The 17,500-nt window shown below is 44.8% G+C and overlaps 2 protein-coding genes across 6 annotated transcripts in view; both read right to left on the minus strand.

Annotated features, from left to right (window-relative positions):
• The window catches only part of ints3 (integrator complex subunit 3), a 26,240-nt gene extending 14,876 nt beyond the window's left edge, over positions 1-11,364 (minus strand). For 2 of the 5 annotated variants that reach the window (XM_076301133.1, XM_076301131.1), the window contains exons 1-17: positions 11,050-11,364; positions 10,499-10,582; positions 10,089-10,172; positions 9,441-9,554; positions 8,709-8,793; positions 8,494-8,560; positions 8,128-8,269; positions 5,317-5,446; positions 5,081-5,178; positions 4,755-4,946; positions 4,380-4,467; positions 4,219-4,298; positions 3,792-3,883; positions 3,230-3,336; positions 2,314-2,433; positions 2,056-2,185; positions 332-386 (exon numbers count right to left, since the gene is read on the minus strand). In XM_076301133.1, the coding sequence (XP_076157248.1) occupies positions 332-386; positions 2,056-2,185; positions 2,314-2,433; positions 3,230-3,336; positions 3,792-3,883; positions 4,219-4,298; positions 4,380-4,467; positions 4,755-4,946; positions 5,081-5,178; positions 5,317-5,446; positions 8,128-8,269; positions 8,494-8,560; positions 8,709-8,793; positions 9,441-9,554; positions 10,089-10,172; positions 10,499-10,582; positions 11,050-11,133 (1,752 nt within the window). In that variant the 5' untranslated portion in view covers positions 11,134-11,364. Of the gene's footprint in view, positions 1-331; positions 387-2,055; positions 2,189-2,307; positions 2,434-3,229; positions 3,337-3,791; positions 3,884-4,218; positions 4,299-4,379; positions 4,468-4,754; positions 4,947-5,080; positions 5,179-5,316; positions 5,447-8,127; positions 8,270-8,493; positions 8,561-8,708; positions 8,794-9,440; positions 9,555-10,088; positions 10,173-10,498; positions 10,583-11,049 lie in introns of all 5 variants that reach the window. The other 3 variants (XM_076301132.1, XM_076301129.1, XM_076301130.1) reach the window with 2 other exon arrangements.
• Positions 11,365-13,236: 1,872 nt separating this feature from the next.
• Positions 13,237-17,500, minus strand: part of npr1a (natriuretic peptide receptor 1a) — a 37,709-nt gene continuing 33,445 nt past the window's right edge. Inside the window, exon 19 of the mRNA XM_076301469.1 lies at positions 13,237-17,143. Coding sequence (XP_076157584.1) covers positions 16,992-17,143 — 152 coding nt within the window. The 3' untranslated portion in view covers positions 13,237-16,991. The remainder of the gene's footprint in view (positions 17,144-17,500) is intronic.

The following is a 17,500-nucleotide window of genomic DNA, read 5'->3' on the forward strand; positions in this document are numbered from 1 at the left end:
AATTTGAATTTGAGAGATAGAGAGAGGAGAGAAAGAAAGAGAGAGAGGGAGAGAGAGAGAGAAGGAGAGAGAGAAGGAGAGAGAGAGGAGAGAGAGAAGGAGAGAGAGAAAGAGAGGAGAGAGAGAGAGAGAGGAGAGAAAGAAAGAGAGAGAGGGAGAGAGAGAGAGAAGGAGAGAGAGAGGAGAGAGAGAAGGAGAGAGAGAAAGAGAGAGAGAGAGAGAGGAGAGAGAGAGAGAGAGAGGAGAGAGAGAGAGAGAAGCAGAGAGAGAGAGGAGGAGAGAGGAGACACACACACACACACACACACACACACAGCACTGACTGCGTTACCTCCAGTATGAGGTCCACGATCTCCTGCATCACTTCACACTGAACCTCCATGTCACTGAGAAGAGAGGAGAGAGGGAGAGAAGGAGAGAAAGAGAGAGAGAGGAAAAAAGAGACATACAAGAGATTTGTTTAAACACACATACACACCATGCACAACTGTCTGTGTAATACTCATAATACCACACCCACACGCACACGCCTCACCTGTCCTGCAGTCATAATGCTATACGCACACACACACACCCACACACACACCCCCGCACACGCACACGCACACACACACACGCACACGCACACACACACACCCCTGCACACGCACACACACACACACACACACACACACGCACACACACACACACCCCCGCACACACACACACACACACACACACACGCACACACACACACACACACACACACCCCCGCACACGCACACACACACGCACAGGCACACACACACAACAAATGCCAAGAGAACTTCTGATTCTCAGCAGTGCAATGTAGAGGCCTTCGTAGACCAGTTGGGAGACCTGTTTGATATCGCACATCAAGATGCACTCATTCATCTCAAGAATCCAGAAGATAGAGACTTTCTTCTGGCCCAAAGAGAAAAAGGACGTCCCGGGTGTACAACTGTACAATATGATGATACAATTTAAATCTCTCACTTTGGCCTTTGGCCCTGGACACTGACTAGATCTGCTCCTTGTTATTTTAATTCAATAATCAAGATATACATCCCCAACCGCCCACTGCAGTCTTCTGATGAGCGTCTGTTGTGTCGACCAGTCATAAATGGTAGGTCAAATTTAAGACTCTTTTCCTCAGTGGTTCCATGTTGGTGGAATGAGTTGCCCATTGCTCTCCGTTCCTGTGATAGTTTTTGGCCATTTAAGAAGGTCTAAAGGCATATCTGTTCAACATGCACTTAGTTCTTTAAGCGCGTCTTATGCTTTATGGTTTGTAAAATATTGTTTTGTTTCCATTAGGCTGTTGATTAATTTGACATTGTTGTTTACTATTGATATTCTCTTTAATGTAGTCTTACCATGTTATTGTTTTTATATTATTGATTGAATGGACATTATTGTTCATTATTGCTTTCCCCCCCCTAATTTTCATTGTTTATTTCATTAGGCTATTGATTTAATTGACATTGTTTATTATTGCTATTCTCCTTATTATATAGTCTGACCAACAAATAATATTGCATTTTATTTTGTTGTGCGTTCTTAAATGGTACAATTTCTGCAAAAATTAGCAATTCTGGAAATATTCAAAGGCCTTGAGCTACCTCTAGATATTGTATGAACAATTAAACATTTTGCACAGTGTGGTTTTATTGATATCCTAACACATTTAGGGGGTGAGAGTTGAACATTTCCAAAAAACATTTTTTTACCCCATATAAGGACCACCCTAACACACACACACACACCCACACACACACACGCACGCACGCACGCACACACACACACACACACACACACACACACACACACACACACACACACACACACACACACACACACACACACACACACACACACACACACACACACACACACACACACACACATGCACACACACACCTGCACACACACACACCCCCCCGCACACACAAACACACACACACACACACCCCCGCACACACACACACACACACACACACACCCGCACACGCACACACACACCCCTGCACACACACACACACACACGCCCCTCACCTCTCCTTCTGCAGCTGGGTCACCTTCTCCTTCAATGGCTCGTCCAATTGGTCCACATAGGGTGAGATGTCAGCTGGCTCTTCAATATAAGTCTCTTTGATTGGATGGAACCTAAACTCCTTTTTCTTGCCTGCTATTAGAGAGAGCATGGAGACCTTTGTTGGATATCTGTGTGTGTGTTCTTTAGCAAGTGCTTGAGTGGGTAATTGTCTCTGAGTGTGTGTGTGTGTGTGTGTGTGTGTATATATTTACCTTCACCTTTGTTATTAATCTCCTCCTCATCGTCACTGAAGGCAGCTTCAGTGGCGTCATAGCAACTGTCCTCCTTATCCAGCACGTGATTCTCCATCTCCAGGGAAACGGATTCTTCCATTTTCACTGAGAGCAGGGGGGAACGAGAAGTTTCACTATGAAAGACTCAACTTCCCACAATCCAATTCACCTGTCTTGAGTCAGATTCTCACTTCTGATTTAGATTCTTTAGGAGTCTAGAGCAGGGGTGCCCAACCTTTTTTGAACCACGATCTACTTTTAAAGTTGACAGTGCCCTGAGATCTACCAAGCAAAACAGAAAGCCGGTAAAGAATGCATCTGCAATCGAAGCCATCTGCAGCCTATGACAAATCAAATAAGCGTGGGAGATGTCACGCTGTCAACAAAGACTTGGGATTTGAGATTCCAAATGATACATTTTAAATTGGCCAAGCTGAAGAGTGTTATAGATGCAAAATATGGGCTAATTCATGTCAAGTGATCAATTAGCCTATATCCTATTTAGGGAATGTTATTCTATTTTAAGTCTACGCAATGTTTTCTTGCGATCGACTGGGACTCTGCGGCAGATCAAATTCGATTGACTGGTTGGGCACCGTTCGTCTAGAGTCTCTACTCTCAAGAGTCGAGATTCCAGAGCGATTCAAATGTTCCAAATTCATAAGCGATTCACAAAACACACATCTGATTCAGCGATTCACACATCTGATTCAGCGAGTCACACATCTGATTGAGATTCATGAGCGATTCAGAAACACACATCTGATTGAGATTCATGAGCGATTCAGAAACACACATCTGATTGAGATTCATGAGCGATTCAGAAACACACATCTGATTGAGATTCATGATTCACTGCTTCAGACGTCTGGAACAGGTCAGACGGCTGCCTGCCACTCACCTTCTGTGGGGGGCGAAGGTGAACTACAGAACTCTGGGAAGCGCTCACGTAACATGGAGCGGAGCTCTCTATCCAGCTTGGGGTTATCAAACAGAGGAGCCAGGTGACTGTGAAAGGGAGGAGGGAGGGAGAGAGGGAGAGAGAGAGAGGAGAGAGGGAGGAGGAGAGAGGTAGGAGAGAGGGAGAGGGAGGAGAGAGAGAGAGAGAGAAATGGAACACAAATGTTACAAAATCTGTGTGTGTATGGGTGTGTATGCACATGCCCGTGCATGTGTGTGTGTTTGTGTTTGTGTTTGTGTGTGTGTGTGTGTGTGCATGTGTGCGTGTGTGTGTGTGTGTGTGTGTGCGTGTGTGTGTGCGTGTGTGCGTGCGTGTGTGTGTGTGCATGTGTGTGTGCATGTGTGTGTGTGTGTGTGCATGTGCATGTGTGTGTGTGCGTGTGTGTGTGTGTGTGTGTGTGTGAGTGTGTGTGTGTGAGTGTGTGTGAGTGTGTGTGTGTGTGTGTGTGTGTGTGTGTGTGTGTGTGTGTGTGTGTGTGTGTGTGTGTGTGTGTGTTACTCACGCCAGCACTCTCTTCTCCATGATGAAGGTGAGGGAGTTGCACACGCCCTGACGCACCTGAACCTCCAGGGGGGGGAAGAAGTGAGGGATAATCTGAGGGAGGAGAGAGAGAGAGAGAGAGAGAGAGAGGAGGGGGATAGGGAGGGAGGGAAAGAGAGAGAGAGAAAGAGAGAGAGAGAGAGAGAGAGAGAGAGGAGGATAGGGAGAGAAAGAGAGCGAGAGAGAGAAAGAGAGAGAGAGGAGGATAGGGAGAGAGGGAAAGAGAGAGAGGAGGATAGGGAGAGAAAGAGAGCGAGTGAGGAAGGAGGAGGGTGAGGAGATGGAGGTAAGAGATTAGAAGAGTGAAGAAGAGAGGAAACTTTTATTGGATGTACATGTTTTGTGTGTGTGTGTGTGTGTGTGTGTGTGTGTGTGTGGGGAACACCTACCCGGCACATAAAGTCCAGCAATGTGGCGGTTATGGCAGGGTGTGGCTTCATAGAGTGATGCATCACCAGGATGGCTGGCTCTGGACCAATGAGAGAGAGGAGAGTTAGGGTACGAGTGTGTGTGTGTGTGTATGGAAATGTGTGTGTGTGTGTATTGTTACCTATGTTCATGATGCTATCCTTCTCCGGACTGAAAAAGAGCCAGTCATAGAAGAGGGCAAGCTTGGCATTGGAGGCTGCCACGTTCGACTGCAACACACAACACACACAGCTGCTGTCAGGAGAGTGTGTGTGTGTGCGTGTGTATGAATGGAAGTGTGTGTGTGTGTGTGTGTGTGTGTGTGTGTGTAGGAGTGTCTGTGTCTGTGTGTTTGTGAGTGAGTGAATGTGTGTGTGTGTGTATGTGTATGAGTGTGTGTGTATGAGTGGGAGTGTGTGTGTATGAGTGGAAGTGTATGAGTGTGTGTGCGAGCAAGTGAGTGAGTGTGTGAATGATTGTGTGTGTGTGTGTGTGTGTGTGTGTGTGTTATTCGTACCGTGCAGGTGGTGAGGAGCCAGCCTATGATGGCCCAGCGGGGCAGGATGTCGGAGCTGAGCACCTCATTGGACGGGTGGACCACGCCACAGATGTAGCGAATCAGGTCGCAGCGCAGGGATTGGCTCTCGGCCGTGGACAGGTACTGCCGTTGGAACCAATCCTGATAGCGCTTCTGCTGCCCAAAGCGCACCTGAGAAGGAGACATTCAGCGTTAACAGCCGTGTGTGTGTGTGTGTGTGTGTATGTGTATGTCTATGTGTGTGCATGTATGTGTGTGTGTGTGTGTGTGTGTATGTCTATGTGCATGTGTGTGTGTACACTCACTCTGGAGGTCATGAAGAGAAGTTTGGTCTCCATGTCCGGCGTCAGGCGACAGGCAAGGAACTTTCGTGACGTTCGAGAGGTAAGAAGCTGCAGCACACCTGCAGACATAACAAACAAACACACACACACACACACACACAGTTGTTTAACACTTGGACTGGTTATGTTCAAGAGGAAAGAAGCTGCAACACACTTACAGACATCACTCTCTCTCTCTCTCTCACACACACACACACCTGTGAACTGTGGGCTGAGGGTCTGAGGGTTGTGCAGCAGGTCTTTCCACAGCAGCTCCATCTCGGGGATTCGAGCCACATTCTGCAGCAGGCGCACCAGATCCCTCCCAATAATGTAGCACTCCATAAACTACAGCAGAGCAGAGGACAAGGTTTAGACAGTTAGCATCAGACAGTTAGCATCAGACAGTTAGCACTCCATAAACTACAGCAGAGCAGAGGACAAGGTTTAGACAGTTAGCATCAGAGAGTTAGCACTCCATAAACTACAGCAGAGGAGAGGACAAGGTTTAGACAGTTAGCATCAGAGAGTTAGCACTCCATAAACTACAGCAGAGGAGAGGACGAGGTTTAGACAGTTAGCATCAGAGAGTTAGCAACCCAGTTAGCATCATCCACAATGTAGCACTCCATAAACTACAGCAGAGGAGAGGACGAGGTTTAGACAGTTAGCATCAGAGAGTTAGCATCCCAGTTAGCATCATCCACGATGTAGCACTCCATAAACTACAGCAGAGGAGAGGACAAGGTTTAGACAGTTAGCATACCAGTTAGCATAAGAGAGTTAGCATCATCCACCATCTTTAAAAAATGGCATCCAACTTTGTTTTGTTTTGTGTTTTGTTTTGTTTTTTGTTTTTGTTTGACTGTTGGTTTCGTTATGTGGCCGCAGAGGGTGGGGGGGTGAAGATGTTTTTTGTTTTTTACACCATTTGACACAAACTGTTATACATAAATGGTGTTAATAAAAAATGTATCACAAAAAAAAAAAGGCATCCAACATACTCACTTCTGTTTTCACAAACAAGCTAATTAGGTGCCACATTACTAGTGGACACAAAATTCTCTTTTGTGCGGATTGGTGGACAGATTGGCAATTTCCTTCCGAGAGATTGAGCCAATCCACATGGACGACGTCATTTGTGGCTATCTATAATGTGGCATCTAATTGGCTAAATGTGGGCAGAAGTGAGCCCTTATTGGACGACATTGTCTGAATTAGCATCGGCTGTGGAAATAAATAGGGGCGGGACTTCCTCATTCTCTTAATTTCTCTCTAACTAGTGCCTGTTCAAACATGCTATTCCTGTAGAAAACCTGTAGCCCAATTGCATGCCCTCAGGTACGCCTGCTTTAAAAATAGGATGTTAGGGAAAAACACCGTTCCAGCTAAGCATTCAGTAATGAATATTGAATATTATATTATAATATAATAAATGTGCAGTGAGCAGAATTTAAGCTTGGCTGCATGTGACATTTTTTACAGATCAAAGTGACATAAGCCTAACAGCTGTTTTCAGTCGAGGCTAGATGTTTAGCCTATTGAATAACTTGATAGATAAAACAAAGCATTTTGGGGAATGATGCATCATCATATGAAATTTGCAGCGATGTGACTCAAACAGTCTCTGTTAGCCTATAAGTGTGACATCACGTGTGACATGTCTGCCACTCATTGTCTGTAGCTGGTTATGCTTTGCATGTGAGGCATTCTGAAATCATATACACATCTTGCACTCGCTTAACTTTGTACCTGTGTAGCCTACAGTGATTCAGTTCTGCCAAAGCCCCACTTCTATCCTCTTTATAGCCTACAGTGCTATGTAGGAGTGGCTACAGTAGGCTGGCAAAAGCCAATGTGTGGTTCTTTGACCGATATATTTAACGATATCTTTTGCATTTCCTATTCAAACGTCAAACTTGGCACTGCACTTACACGTGCCCGTAGCAAGACACCTGCCAAGTTGGAAATCAATTGGAAGGGTGTTGCAAACCCCTCGAGCAAACAGGTGGCTAATCAGAGATTTCAAACAAAGCGAACAACATGTCACAATGCAAACACACCGTTTTCCATTGATGAAAGTGAAACCAGAGTTTTCCCACATATCCACTTTGGCTGAAGTTTTCAGAAATAATAATTTCCAGTAATAAAACCTCTGTTTTTGTGTGAATGGAACGCCAGGTGTGTGTGTGTGTGTGTGAGTGAGTGTGAAGCGTATTTTATGCTTCTGCGGCGAATTGACGGTGTACCCCCGCAGACCCCTCTGTGTCGCCGCAAACCCCTCTCCGACCCCACCGCCGTAGCTCCACGTGCACCTCCAAAAAATTGTAACTTCGTGTTGAGGCGATGCAGACTGCATGGACTGTGATTGGTCAACTCGTCCTGTGTGTTGATAGTCGGTGTTTCAAGCAGCCTACTGTGGGGATTAGCAACATGCTAGCATAAGCTTTGCAAATAAACTCAGACATATTTTGGTTACAATGACGGGGTTATCCGTTTGTAAAGTGTTTATATGTCAGTAACGTTTTGAAATTAGCACTTCGCCAGCAAGCACTACTTTGTGGGCAGTTGTGCTAAAGTTCGCCTGCTAACATAACTTAAACTGGCTGGCAGACACCTCACAAATAACCTCAGACTTATTTGCTGGTTTACTGTGTCTATTTCTCCATACTTTGTACAAAATCTAAGCAAGAATAGGCCAAACAAATAAGATTAATATTTTGGCACGACAATCTATGGGGTTTGCCATTCTGAGTACCGTTTCGGTCATACAGTCTTGTTTCGACGCAGACACAGGCGACACCGAGCGTTATGGCGGTGAAATGCACAGCGATACAAAGCAACCCGACGCAGAACCATAAAAGGGTCACGACGCCGTAGGAGTGCCGGCGTAGCTACGCAGTGGAGTTGACGCAGAAGCATGTTGAGCCCTTAAGTGTGAGTGTGTGTGTGTGTGTGTGTGTGTGTGTGTGTGTGTGTGTGTGTGTGTGTGTGTGTGTGTGTGTGTGTGTGTGTGTGTTTCCCCTCACCTTCTCGCGGAGCAGGCTTATGCAGAAGTCCACCTCCTTCTGTCTGAGGGGCAGCAGGTTGGGGGTTCCATGGTCCACCATCAGGCGCAAGTAAGTGTACACCGACATGGCGATCAGCATTCCGCTCTTCAGGACCCACTCCCTACACACACACACACACACACACAGAGAGAGAGACAGAGAGTGAATGAACAAACACAAACAAAGAAAAAGAAAAAGAGAGAGAGAGAGAGAGAGAGAGAGAGAGAGAGGTGAACATAACATGCACAAATAAACACACACACCCTAAGTGCACACTAAATTACACACTAATACATCTGTAAGGGAAATGCTCATTAAAAATGTCCACCCGTCACTTGCACCTACTTCTGCTCAAGCAAGATGTCCAGCACGTTCTCCGCCAACCATAGGTTCTTACTGGAGATGTCTCCTCCTGCATGCACACACACACACGCGCGCGCACACGCACACACGCACACACACACACACACACACACACACACACACATTAGAGACATGTCTCTAAACTGCAACTCATCAGATCATCACCTGTTAGTATTCATGTAAGTGTGTATACTGACCTGCTATCTGTTTCATAAGGGTCATGAGGATTCCATCAGCCCCAATGACCCCACTCTTCACCAACTCACGGACCAGCCAGACCAGCTACAGAGAGAGAGAGAGAGGGACAGAGAGAGAGGGAGGAGAGAGGAAGAAAGAGAGAGGGAGAGAGAGAGGGAGGGAGAAAGAGAGAGAGAGAGGAGAGAGAGAGGGAGGAGAGAGAGAGTGAAAAAGGAAAGGGGGGGGGATAAACCTTTATAAGGCCACACATTGCACTGAGAGAAGAATTCACTTTGGTCACTGTTAGTCTTGTAACGTGTTAGGTAACCTGTTGTCACTCAGTCACTGCAAAACCCAACACCTGCTGAGCAGAACAGGCCCATAGGGCTAGGGCTGTTCAGTTAATCAAAATCACATTTCACTTTCAATGATGACATCCAATGATTATGAAAACAACAGTGGTAGTGAAGTACAGCTACTCTAATTCCTGAGCAACTACAAAAGAGCATCGCCTGAGTGAGATGAGACTACATAGAGAGAGTGAGGGAGGGATAGAGAGATATATAAAGAGAGAGAGAGAGAGAGAAAATGGGGTGAGATGAGGAAAGGCAGAGATTATAGAGAGATAGGGAAAGAGAGAGAGATGTGGAAGAGAAAGGAAAAGAGAGAGGGGAGCGAGGGATGAGATAGGGAGGGAGGGGGGTGGAAAGACAGGATAGAGAAAGAAGAAAAGAGAGAGAGAAAGTGCTGACCTGGGTGCGACAAACATCTTGGAGTTTGAGGAACTTCTCCATGAGGATCTGGTTTATTTTCATCAGAACCACATTCATCCCATCACGGTTCACCAGCGTCAAGTCTCTGTAACACTGCAGTACACAAACACACACACACACACACACACACATTTAACCAGCATCAAGGCTCTATAACACTTCAGGACACACACACAGATTAACACTTATCACAGTTTTGGCTAGACTTTCTCTGTTTATTGACAGAAACCAAACCATATGCTGGGACTTGGAATTGGGACGAGGTGTGTGTGTGTGTATGTGTGTGTGTGTGTGTGTGTATATGTGTGTGTGCGTGTGTGTATGTGTGTGTGTGTGTGTATATGTGTGTGTGTGTGTATATGTGTGTGTGTGTGTATATGTGTGTGTGTGTGTATATGTGTGTGTGTGTGTGTGTGTGTGTGTGTGTGTGTATATGTGTGTGTGTGTGTATATGTGTGTGTGTGTGTGTGTGTGTGTGTGTGTGCGTATATGTGTGTGTGTGTATATGTGTGTGTGTGTATATGTGTGTGTGTGTGTGTGTGTGTGTGTGTGTGTGTGTGTGTGTGCGTATATGTGTGTGTGTGCGTGTTTATGTGTGTGTGTGTGTGTGTGTGTGTGTGTTCATACCCGCTGTGCCTGAGGTGTCTCTGTCAAAAGTATGCTAAACAGACCCAAACACACTTCCTCATGTTGCTGTGGCCCCTTGCACACCTACACGGGGGAGGGACGAGAGAGAAAGCAGGAATGAGAACACATGATAGGAGATGTGTGTGTGTGTGTGTGTGTGTATATATGAAAGAAGGAATGAGAACACATGATAGGAGATGTGTGTGTGTGTGTGTGTGTGTGTGTGTGTGTATATCTGCTTTTACTAGAAGTAGAGCAACTACACACAATCATCCATAACATGATTATTTCAGATATCATGCAAACTAGAGTCTACAGAAGAGAGAAAGAGAGAGAGAGAGAGAGAGAGAGAGAGAGAGAGAGAGAGAGAGAGAGAGAGAGAGAGATAAAGACAGACAGACTTAACTTACATGGGCAGTGATGGCATCGTTGGCTTCGCGCTCTGAAAGGCCGTTTGTCATAGAAGTGACAATTCCGACACATCTTTCCAACCGCTGGAAAATACAATCAAAGAATTATAGTAGGCCTACAGTCATTCGTGTGTTATATTCCACATATGCCTTAGCAAGAGTTCATATCAATCTTAGAGAAGGTCAGCTGCAGAAACAGAGCTTAATGCATCGCGCATGTGTGGGATGCTCAATCCACATGACAGGCAACCCCACTCCCACAGGATATTTACGACAAAACAAACATCTGACTGTACTCCCAGAACCCCAGCCATATGTTTACGGTGCACCGTTATATTAGCTAATTCATAACGTTAGCCAAAAGGCATTAGTGTTCCGGAACCTGATCTGAACAACTTTCTCCACGTTTCCGATTTATCCTTCCATACTGCAATCGGCTAACGTTAACGCTACATTCGCCAGTGTAACCCACTTGAGTTTTCTGACGATAGGAAGAAATGGCAGCTCTAGTTATGTTAATTGCTTCCTGGGATCGGCAGCCTAAACGTTACCTCCTCCAGTTCATCTTTTGCGTCCAGAGTCGTGGACACCAACAGGCGACCCTGTGGTTTCCCCTTTGCCGGTGAAGGCTCCATCGCCTCCCGCCTCGTTTCGCCTAACCACAGAGGACTTCAGGGGTTAGGGCTAGCTTACAGGGGCCACTGTTGGTGTATTTCTTTCTATCTCAGCGCGTCTGTTTGACTTAATTGGCTATTTGCGCTCACTTTAGATTCTCTTAAGCACACAAGGTGTGTTTATAATTCGGTTTCGCCGCCTCCTTGCGACCACTCCAGTGTTTTCGCCAGTGTCCGACTACAACAATTCAACTTCCGTAGGACATGGTGGCCTAGCGGAAGTATTTGATTCGGCAAAGGAAAGGGTGGGACATGCAGGTCCTTTATACAAATCAGAACGGCTTTTTATTTGATTGACGTTGCTTTTAACCAATGGCAGCAAACAATGAGCGGGTAGATTGTACAATCGAGCCGTGAGACACCAATGGAAAAGAGAACCATGGAGATTGATAAATCCATTGTTGAAGCATGTAGGCTGTGTGTCACCATTTACTAACAACGACACGATGAGCAAACTTTGCTGTAATTTGCTTTTGGATTTTAACGTTGTAAATTGACTTGTCTAAGACGTGACATTGGCTGACACACGCAGGCATCAACGAAATCCGTGGCATTTATATGAAGCGTTGTTTGTTCAGAAGATTGGCCACATGGTGACGCTGTTTGCTAAAGGTATTTCGAAAGCATTTCCTCGTGAGTTCAGTTTTACGATTGCTGAACTGAAGCACGACTTCGAAAATACATGGATTTCTATGGAACGTCACGAAAACATGCGTGCGCAACCAAGAGGCAGAAAGCACCACAGAACAGCATAGAGCAATGCAAAAGAGCAAAAGAATAAAATGAGTTTTTGTGCTGAAAACTGCACCAATTCGAAATCACGATGGCTAGAGAATGTTAAATATGTTCAATATCCCTAACGGAATGCATGTCTTCGCCAAAAATGACAAAATATGATGTTATATTAATAATCCAAATGAACGTCAAACTTTGAAATATAGTCTGAAATGAGATGTTATTATCATTGAGACAACAGGGGTATACAAAAAAATCCGATTGTAGCTTACATCAGCCGACTATTTAGGTTAAGTTTATAACGTTGTGGACGGCCACCAAGCGTCTTCTGCCTCGCGGCTGCGCGCGCATCTAGTTTTGTTGGTAAACGGGAAACCCGTGTATAGGACAGAACACCCCAGATATTTCGCAAAGTGAAACTTCAAGCGTAGTTAGCCTATACTAGTTTATGAAAACCCAACTTTGTTCGCGCACGGAACACTGGTCAGGTTAATAAGATATGATTCAGCGTGAACCAGGAATCGGATTACACTGCTGTGCTCAATCTAATAACACCTTTCATTTCTACTTTTATATGATTTGTTTTTATATATTGTAAGAGTAGGCAACACCAATGAACAATCACTGATGAAAGTAGCTAATATTTTTTGGCTTATGCCAAGGCCTTAATCACTCAATAGCCTTCATCCATGCAATTTCAAAAGCTGCTCCTTCAGTTTGCTAGCTTTAATTAGTGTGTAAGAAATAATTAAAAACTGTAACTTACTTCAGTGTACTACAGTGCACTGAATTTTACTTCCTGTTTCGTCTACTGGAAATAAACTCCTATTAGGCTAATGTTGAAGTTCCTCCTCATAAAAAATTAAATCCATTTAATATGTTTTCTGTCTGCCTCTGTCTAACCACATGGTGTGAGACAGTGTTTAGTGTTACACTGATACAAAATAGATGGGCCCTTATTTAAATGGTGTACAAAGTCTGTGAACAAGTTCTTGTACATGAAATTGTGACCTGGGGGCACTGAGCTGACTCCTTCATGTCTGCAGTTAAGGTCTTGCACATATGGTCTTAAAATAGCAAATGTATTTTGCCTAGCTAATAATAATAATAATAATAAATAAGCTTCAGTTAGACTTAAGACTTTGCCCTTTACCCATCATTAAAATTAGGGCCCATGGTGTTAAAGGTACACTGCAGATGCATGCTGTTTAATTAGAGTAGGTCTGATGCCGGAAGCCAACCTAACCTTACCTGAATCTTAAAAATGAGATAGAACTAATGAACATTTCAGACATGTTGGATTTTTATTATACCACATAATCAGACATTAAATGTTTTCCAATAAAATAACTTTATAAACAAAACAATTATATAGCAAAATATTCAGTCAAGTAATTATGCCTCTCATTTAAAATAGTTAAAGTTCAGGCACCATATTATTGTAGACATGGATACGTTTTCATAAAACAACTGGAATCATGGCAACACCTAGGCCTACACATACTCATAATCAGACATGTGTGTGTGTGTGTAGGGTTGAAGTGCTTGTCCAAGTGGTTTAGGTGCGGAGGTGTGATGAGTCCGTATGTTAGGAGTATCTCCTTTAGAGAGATGCTCAGACAAGAACCTGTCACAACAGGAGGAATGGGGCAAATAACATCTGTGTGTGCTGTTGAGGAACGGGGCAAATAATATCGGTGGGTGCTGTTGTGCACAGAGGAACGGGGCAAATAACATCTGTGTGTGCTGTTGAGGAACGGGGTAAATAACATCGGTGTGTGCTGTTGTGCACCTGGCATACAAGGTCCTGAGAACTATACACCACGTACTGTAAGAAAGCAACACACAGCATATAGCCCCTATACATACACCACGTAGTGTAAGAAAGCAACACACAGCATATAGCCCCTATACATACGCCACGTAGTGGAAGAAAGCAACACACAGCATATAGCCCCTATACATACGCCACGTAGTGGAAGAAAGCAACACACAGCATATAGACCCTGTCGCTAAAGAGACTTCACCTCTGTAGCTCTCACCACTCAAGGAGTGCCAGACGTCTCTTCCCTCTGGACCCAGCTGTTTGTTAAGTTTCATCTAGATCCAGATTGGGAAATCCCATTTTAACATCGAGAACCGGGTAATCCATTATACTTCTGTGCCGGTTTTCCAAAGTGACATCGGATTGGCTGACCCCACTGATCTCTAAAGAATTCTTTATGGCTGACCCTGATCCAGATGCAGACTTCAGGGTTACCTTGGTTACCAGCTCTGGATTACCGGTGTTCTAAATTCACCTGAGCGTCATGACGACACCACCAGGGCACGGACTGGACATGCAATGCAATTGCTACTTTTGACTATAATTCATATCTGATGACGCATGTGAAAATTAAATAGATTCTTTTATCAATATTGACTGCTGCTTGATGGATTATTTTATGGAAACAAAAATCCCATATGTAAACACACTATGATGGTAATGTGGTAATATTTGACTAAATCTTAAAGTTGTATTACATTTTGTCCCTGAAATCCACCCTGAACTGCCTTCCATCAGGATTCTAATGCTTTTTTGGATTAAAAGAATCAAGCCTATTAAGACATTAGGACAACACAAAGTGAAGGATTGATCCACATCAAATACAAGACTGGATTAAATTATTTAATACCATCTCAGAATGCTTTTTACCCTTTTCGAACTACCCATTTTCAAGATTTGGTCCAAGCAGATAGTCCCCCAATCCAAGTGATGTTGCTGGTCGACCTCCAGGTTTACTAGCTAGATTCTATACGACAGCCAGCAATTACAGCTGCACTACAGTATTGTACAGTATAGCAACAGTAATCAGTTCAACAGCAACAGTAATCAGTTCAAAAGCAACAGTAATCAGTTCAAAAGGAATGCTACGGAGGCCGGAAATGGCTATGGCTGCGATTATGTTCATGTTAAGAAAACAAATGTCATCTCAAAATAGAATAATGAACTCATTATCAATTCATCAACTCCTTATGTTGTACACTAAGACAAAAAACATGAAGGAGAGCTTAAACTATGAGCTGTACCATTCTCAACTGTGAGCATTACTTCAGAACCTTGGAGGAAAACTACACATTCTATTCAGGTTGCTATTACACACATCAGACACTCTATTAGGATTCTAGAACTTAGGAGGAAGCTTCCATCCATCTCCAGAGAGGGATCTCTGTATGTAGATACATCCACTGTCGTTCACAAAGAACAGATTTCAACTCATCACAAACATTGAAAGTTTGAGTCTGTGTCCATGTGAATGTTGGTTGAGTGTGTGTGTGTGTGGTGAGTTGCTCGAGGTGAGAGCTGGGTTGAGTCAGTGTTAAGTGTGTGTGTGTGTGTGTGTGTGTGTGTAACTGTATAATTATACACACACAAACATATATTAACATATCATGTGTATAATGACTAACAACAGAAAATGATAAGTCCGAACTGCATTGAACTGCAGTGACCAAAGACAGCATAACAGGGGCACTGTGGCACAACAGGCTACAGCGCTCATACCATATACGGGTCCAAGTGTCCACGGGGACACGGCTTCGAGTCCGACCTGTTACCCGTGTCATATCCCGATCCCACCCCATCTCTTCCTCCTACTCGCGTCTTTCACTGTCCATCATAATAAAGGCAAAAAAGTCCAAAAAAATACATCATCACAGTGTTCAGACTGCTTGATCTGGCTACGGTGAGAAACGGGAAGAGAGCTTCCAAACAAGTGTTTTCAGTTTTCAAACGCGTCTACGAATGTTTCTGGACAGTTTTCAAACGCGTCTACGAATGTTTCTGGACAGTTTCCAAACGCGTCTACGAGTGTTTCCCAAGATGACACTGCTGTGAGACGCTTCAGCCTGAAACTCAGCTCTACACAGAAGAGGTCAGAAGAGGAGGATCCAACTAAGCAGTAAAAGGAATTCAAAAAGCACAGACGTTCTAAGTGTCAAGTGCTCTTGAACATAAGAGCGGTTAGCAATAACCTTTAGGACACCTTATGCACACTCCAAACAAAATGGCACTGGCGTGTTTCACTGCAATGCAAAGGGTCCATTTCATTTTACTCAAAACATTTTCTTATGTTCTGCTGGAGTTGTTTTCTCTGAGGAGACACAATGTCCCCATGTTCTGCGTTAGGTGGTGCTAAGGCGGTTCTAGGAGACACAATGTCCCCATGTTCTGCATTAGGTGGTGCTAAGGCGGTTCTAGGAGACACAATGTCCCCATGTTCTGCGTTAGGTGGTGCTGGGGCGGTTCTAGGAGACACAATGTCCCCATGTTCTGCATTAGGTGGTGCTAAGGCGGTTCTAGGAGACACAATGTCCCCATGTTCTGCGTTAGGTGGTGCTGGGGCGGCTCACGAAGCCACAATGTTCTTGTGTTCTGCGTTAGGTGGTGCTGGGGCAGGTTTTAGAAGGCACAATCTTCTCATGTTCTGTGTTAGGTGGTGCTGGGGAGGTTCTATAAGCCACAATGTTTCATGTGTTCTGCATTAGGTGGTGCTAAGGCAGTTCTAGGAGACACAATGTTCTTGTGTTCTGTGTTAGGTGGTGCTGGGACGGTTCTAGGAGCCAGTACGTTCTGGTGTTCTGCGTTAGGTGGTGCTGGGGCAGTTCTAGGAGACACAATGTTCTTGTGTTCTGCGTTAGGTGGTGCTGGGACGGTTCTAGGAGCCAGTACGTTCTGGTGTTCTGCGTTAGGTGGTGCTGGGGCGGTTCTAGGAGCCAGTACGTTCTGGTGTTCTGTGTTAGGTGGTGCTGGGGCGGTTCTAGGAGCCAGTACGTTCTAGTGTTCTGCATTAGGTGGTGCTGGGGCAGTTCTAGGAGACACAATGTTCTTGTGTTCTGCGTTAGGTGGTGCTGGGGCGGTTCTAGGAGCCAGTACGTTCTTGTGTTCTGCGTTAGGTGGTGCTGGGACGGTTCTAGGAGCCAGTACGTTCTTGTGTTCTGCGTTAGGTGGTGCTGGGGCGGTTCTAGGAGCCAGTACGTTCTGGTGTTCTGCGTTAGGTGGTGCTGGGGCGGTTCTAGGAGCCAGTACGTTCTGGTGTTCTGCGTTAGGTGGTGCTGGGGCAGTTCTCGCCCAGGAGCCAGTAGGTTCTCATGCGGCCCTTGCCCTTCATGTCCACCTCTCCTCTCGGCTCCAGCTGGAAGCAGCCGAACTCCTCCAGGATGGAACGCGTCGCCTCCGACACATGGATCTTCAGTGCTGAAATAAAAAAAAAGGCCAAGGATGAAAGATGGAGGGGTGTGTGTGTGTGTGTGTGTGTGTGTGTGTGTGTATGTGTGTGTGTAGGGGGGGCGTAATGTGTGTCTGTGCCTGCAATGTTATATTCATGGTGTGGTAATCATGTGACTTGTGTTATATTCATGTTGTGATCATGTGACTTGTGTTATATTCATGTTGTGATCATGTGACTTGTGTTATATTCATGTTGTGTTAATGTGACTTGTGTTATATTCATGTTGTGTTAATGTGACTTGTGTTATGTTCATGTTGTGATCATGTGACTTGTGTTATATTCATGTTGTGATCATGTGACTTGTGTTATGTTCATGTTGTGAT

The sequence above is a fragment of the Alosa pseudoharengus genome, unplaced genomic scaffold (genome assembly GCF_046254945.1).
Source record: "Alosa pseudoharengus isolate Yale_2024_CS ecotype anadromous, Long Island Sound unplaced genomic scaffold, YU_APseudo_1.1 YU_APseudo_1.1_scf_23, whole genome shotgun sequence".
Taxonomy (NCBI): Eukaryota; Metazoa; Chordata; class Actinopteri; order Clupeiformes; family Clupeidae; genus Alosa; species Alosa pseudoharengus.